Source organism: Quercus lobata, chromosome 5 (genome assembly GCF_001633185.2).
Source record: "Quercus lobata isolate SW786 chromosome 5, ValleyOak3.0 Primary Assembly, whole genome shotgun sequence".
Classification (NCBI taxonomy): domain Eukaryota; kingdom Viridiplantae; phylum Streptophyta; class Magnoliopsida; order Fagales; family Fagaceae; genus Quercus; species Quercus lobata.
The window spans coordinates 34,701,617-34,706,822 of NC_044908.1; the positions used below are offsets into that span (position 1 = coordinate 34,701,617).

At 47.2% G+C, this 5,206-nt stretch overlaps 1 protein-coding gene across 1 annotated transcript; it reads left to right on the forward strand.

The window, feature by feature from the left end:
- Positions 1-1,810: 1,810 nt before the first annotated feature.
- LOC115990394 lies at positions 1,811-3,943 on the forward strand. Its single transcript, XM_031114230.1, has 4 exons — positions 1,811-2,028; positions 2,605-2,684; positions 2,868-3,304; positions 3,410-3,943. The coding sequence occupies exons 1-4, from the start codon at positions 1,811-1,813 to the stop codon at positions 3,941-3,943; spliced, it is 1,269 nt and encodes a 422-aa protein (XP_030970090.1).
- Positions 3,944-5,206: the final 1,263 nt, after the last annotated feature.

The following is a 5,206-nucleotide window of genomic DNA, read 5'->3' on the forward strand; positions in this document are numbered from 1 at the left end:
TGGAGGAAATGAAAAGATTGTGGCAAGCACCTTCAGGATGGGGCTCCCCGAAGATTCTGAATTACGAGAGTCATTGACGAAAAGACCTCCCGAGGATATGAGGCAACTTATGAGACGCATTGAGGAGTATAAACGCTTGGAGGATGATCGGCTGCAGAATAGGGGGAAACCTCCATTACTCGGGAGATCTCGGCAAGGTGTTATGCCGGCAAGGCCAAAAAAAGACTTCAGGATGCAGGAACCAGAGGTGCAAATTGAAGGGGTTAATGTGGCGTTCAAAGAGCCCGTGCACAAAATCTTAGATCGGATCAAGAACGAATCATTCTTCAGGTGGCCAAACAAAATGGGGGGTGACCCATCTCGGAGGAACCAAAACCTGTATTGCACATACCATAGAGACAAAAGGCACACCATCAAGCAGTGTCGGGTATTAAAAGATCATCTCGGGCAGCTAGTAAAAGCAAGGTATCTGAAAGAGTTTGTAGTAGACTCCACTGACTGAGAATCTGGCCAAGGTGTTCAACAGAAAAGGAACCCCCTCCCGCCACCACTGGGGGTGATCGAAGTCATCCACACTGCACCAAGAATTACGACAGCAGCTAAAAGGGTATTGACAGTGGCTTGCACGGAAAGAGATTCAGCCCAGAAGAAGAAGAAAGTTGAACGGCTGACCATCTCGTTTGGAGAAGAGGATTTGGAAGGGACAGTCCAACCTCATGATGATGCATTGGTAGTAACAGCTCGGATAAGTGGGTTCCTGGTGAAGAGGGTGATGATAGACCAAGGAAGTGGGGCTGACGTCATGTACCCAGACCTGTTCGAAGGGCTCAGATTGAAGAGTCAGGATTTGGCGAAATACGACACACCACTGGTCTCATTTGACGGGAGAGTCGTGATTCCCGAGGGACAAATCTCTCTCTTGGTGGACATGGAAGGCAAGGAAGTTATGGTGACCTTCATAGTAGTCCGATCATTCTCACCGTATACTGCAATCTTGGGGAGGCCATGGATTCACGCAATGAAGGCTATTCCATACACCCTCCACGTGAAAGTAAAATTTCCCACTGAGTATGGAGTCGCCGAGGTGAGAGGGAACCAACGAGTGGCGAGGTAGTGTCTTATCGCTGCGGTCAGGTGGAAAAGTGAACAGCTCGGACAAGCAGAGCAGACCGATAGGGAAACTTTATAGTAATTACAGAAGCCCCGAAGGGAAACGGGGGCGGACGTTGTTGAGGAGGTATTGAAGAACGTAGACGTTTTTGCCTGGAGCCCGTATGAAGTGCCCGGCGTAAATCCCGAGTTCATTGTCCACAAACTTAACGTAGACCCATCATTTCCCCTGAAAAAACAAAAACCGAGAAGAGTATCAAAGGAACATGTTGATGCAGTGAACTTGGAGGTCCAACGGCTGAAGGAAGCCGGAGTGATAAAAGAAATATTCTTCCCGGAATGGCTAGCGAATACAGTGGTAGTGAAGAAAAAGAACGGTAAATGGAGAGTTTGTGTGGACTTTACAGACTTGAACAAGGCGTGTCCCAAGGATCCATTCCTGATGCCCAAGATTGACCAACTAGTAGACGCCACGTATGGGCACCCGAGGATGAGCTTCTTGGATGCTTTCCAGGGTTACCACTAGATTGCCTTGGCACCCGAGGATTGAGAAAATATAGCATTTATCTCCCCAAGTGCAAATTATCACTACGAGGTCATGCCGTTCGGATTGAAGAACGCCGGAGCTACGTACCAGCGGATGATGACGAGGATGTTCCGAGAAAAAATTGGGTGCACGATTGAAGTATACATTAACGACATGGTGGTAAAAAGCAGAAAAGAGTCACAACATACGGAAGACCTCCGAGAAGTATTTGAGATACTCCGACGGCATAAATTGCGCCTGAACACCGAGAAGTGCACTTTCGGTGTTGGGGCTGGCAAGTTCTTGGGTTATCTAATCTCTACTCGGGGGATAGAGGCCAACCCCGACCAAATAGAGGCCGTGAACTGTCTCAGACCACCAAGCAATCCCAAGTAAATGCAAGTGCTTACCGGGATGTTAGCCGCCCTAAACCGATTCATCTCCAAATTCGCCGATCGCTACCTGCCGTTTTATCAACTTCTGAAGAAATGGAAGGGGTTTCATTGGGACAAGGGATGTGATGAGGCTTTTCAAGTGCTGAAGGAATACTTGGCAAAGGCGCCAATGTTGACGGCCCCGGAGCCCGGGGAGGATTTGTTTATGTACCTCTCGGTCACCGACCATGCCGTAAGTGCTGTGTTACTAAAGGACCAAGTAGTATAGATGCCAGTATATTACATAAGCAAAACCTTAATAGATGCCAAGACGAGGTACCTGCCCCTACAGAAGTTGGTTTTAGCCCTAGTACACGCCATTAGGAAGTTGCCATATTACTTTTAGGCGCATACAGTGTTCGTCCTCACCGAGTATCCATTGCAGTCACTGTTAAAGAGATCAGACTTCACGGGCCGAATTGCCAAATGGGGGACTCGGTTGGGATCATTTGACATAAGGTACCGACCGAGAAGCTCGATAAAGGGATAGGTTCTTGCAGATTTCATTGCAGAATTCACACCCAAAAATGACAGGAAGGTAATCTGTAATGCAGAAATTCATCCGTGGAATGTATTTGTGGACGGTGCTTCTAATGCTATGGGGGCCGGGGCTGGTATTGTCATAATCACCCCGGAGGGCATACGATTAGAACACTCCTTCAGATAAGGCTTTAGAGCCTCAAACAACGAAGCCGAGTACGAGGCCCTACTGGCCGGTTTAAGGGCCGTATTGCATCTGGGCATAAAAGACGTTGAGATTTATTCAGACTCTCGGCTGGTTGTTTATCAAATCACAGGAAGTTTCGAAGCTCGGGACTCTTGGATGAAAGCCTATCTAAGTGTAGCTAAGCAGATGATCGGTCAATTCGGAACGATAAAGGTGGCCCAGGTAGGTCGATCACAAAACAAACACGCCGACTCACTAGCCGCGTTAGCTTCATCAGCTACCGAGGATACACCACGGCTAGTCAAAATAGAGGTTATAAGGGAGCCAAGCATCAGTGTGAAGAGTATTCATGACCAGGCCCGAGTGGAGGTTACCAAGGTAATTGTGGCCAATTCGTGCTGGATGAACCCAATCATAGATTTCCTTGCCAAGGATAAAGTTCCGAATGATGAAGACGAGGCCAAAAAGATTCGTCGAGTAGCTCCCCGGTATTGGTTGTCTTCGAATTACAAACTATACCAAAGGTCTTTCGCAGGCCCTTACCTTTTATGCTTACATCCCGAGAAAGTAAGCGAACTTCTGACCGAGCTACATGACGGTGTGTGTGGTGGCCATGTTGGGGGATGATCATTAGCGCACAGAGTGATGACCCAGGGGTTTTGGTGGCCACAGATGCAGAAGGATGCAGCCGAATATGTTCGGAGGTGCGAACAGTGTCAAAAGTACACCCCTTTGATCCACCAGCCAGCAGGTCGTCCGAACCCCGTCAGCAACCCGTGGCCATTCGCGCAATGGGGGCTTGACATCCTCGGCCCATTTCCTCGAGCAACAGGTAATCGTCATTTTATATTGGTGGCTGTAGATTACTTCACAAAATGGGCGAAAGCCGAGGCTTTAGCGAACATCCGGGATATTGATATGAAAAAGTTTGTATGGAAAAACATAGTCACAAGGTTTGGGGTACCAAATTCACTAATAACAGACAATGGGCTACAGTTCGATAGCAAAGCTTTCCGGGCCTTCTGCAGTGAACTCGGCATTAAGAACAAGTATTCAACCACGGCCTATCTACAAAGTAACGGCCAAGTCGAGGCTGTGAACAAGACGATTTTGAACGGGCTCAAGAGGAGGTTGGACGGGGTAAAAGGGAGATGGGCTGAAGAGCTACCTAATGTATTATGGGCTTACCATACGACCCCAAGATGATCCACGGGCGAGACCCCTTTCTCTCTGACATACGGGGCAGAGGCCGTAATACCAACCGAGGTGAGCTTATGCAGTGCACGGGTCGCGGGGTTTGACCCCGCCCAGAACGCCGACCTGATGATGGAGCGTTTGGACTGGCTAGAAGAATGCAGGGAGGTCGCAACTATACGGCTTGCCAAGTATCAGCAGAAACTAGCCCAAAGATACAACCAAGATGTAAAGGGGAGGGAATTCAGTGCCGGGAAATTGGTGCTAAGAAAGGTCGTGGGAAACATGCGAGACGTAGCTGCAGAGAAGCTTGCTCAAACCTGGGAAGGACCGTACAGAGTTACCGCCATCGCCGGCGCAGGGGCCTACTACTTGGAAGACCTTGACGAGAGGTCGCTTCCTCGGCCATGGAATGCCCACAACTTAAAGAATTTTTACACGTGACCATCCGTGTAAGCCAAAACTTGTATTTTACTAAAGTCAAGATTATGATGGAGTTGCTTGTATATGCTATTTTCGATTCCACTATTGCACACCAAGAGAATTACGAATAAAAAAACTCTAAGGACAGAAACCTGACCCTCGGTTCGATCAAAATCGCCAAGCAGGTGGAAACCTTATCACTGAAAAAATAAAAACTCTAAGGACAGAAACATGACCCTCGGCTCGATCAAAATCGCCAAGCAGGTGGAAACATTATCACTGAAAAAATAAAAACTCTAAGGACAAAAACCTGACCCTCGGCTTGATCAAAATCGCCGAGCAGGTGGAAACCTTATCACTGAAAAAATAAAAACTCTAAGGACAGAAACCTGACCCTCAGCTTGATCAAAATTGCCGAGCAGGTGGAAACCTTATCGTCACATAGGAATAAAAGGATAAGGACAAAAACATTATCCTCGGCAGAATCAAATCTCCGAGCATGTTGGAACCCTAACCCTTTACAAACATTAAATGTATTGTCACTCTTGGATTATCTAAAGCACTGCACAACAGGTTTTGGGGTATCATTCCATTCACGGTCAAAACACTAGCATAGTCTAAGCAAAACACACAAATAAATAGAGATTCATGCAAAGAATTAAAACCAAAGTTAAATAAGGTAGCTGTTTACGGGTCAATCCCGCGAAATAAAGGAAATTGTTCGTTCACCACATCCCGGTGACATCGGCAAATAAGCCATTGAGAAAATAAACCAAAAATGCAATAAAAATAAGTGAAAACATAAAAAATTAGACTGCAGATAATTAGCTGGAGGGCCGGGTCGGATTTGTC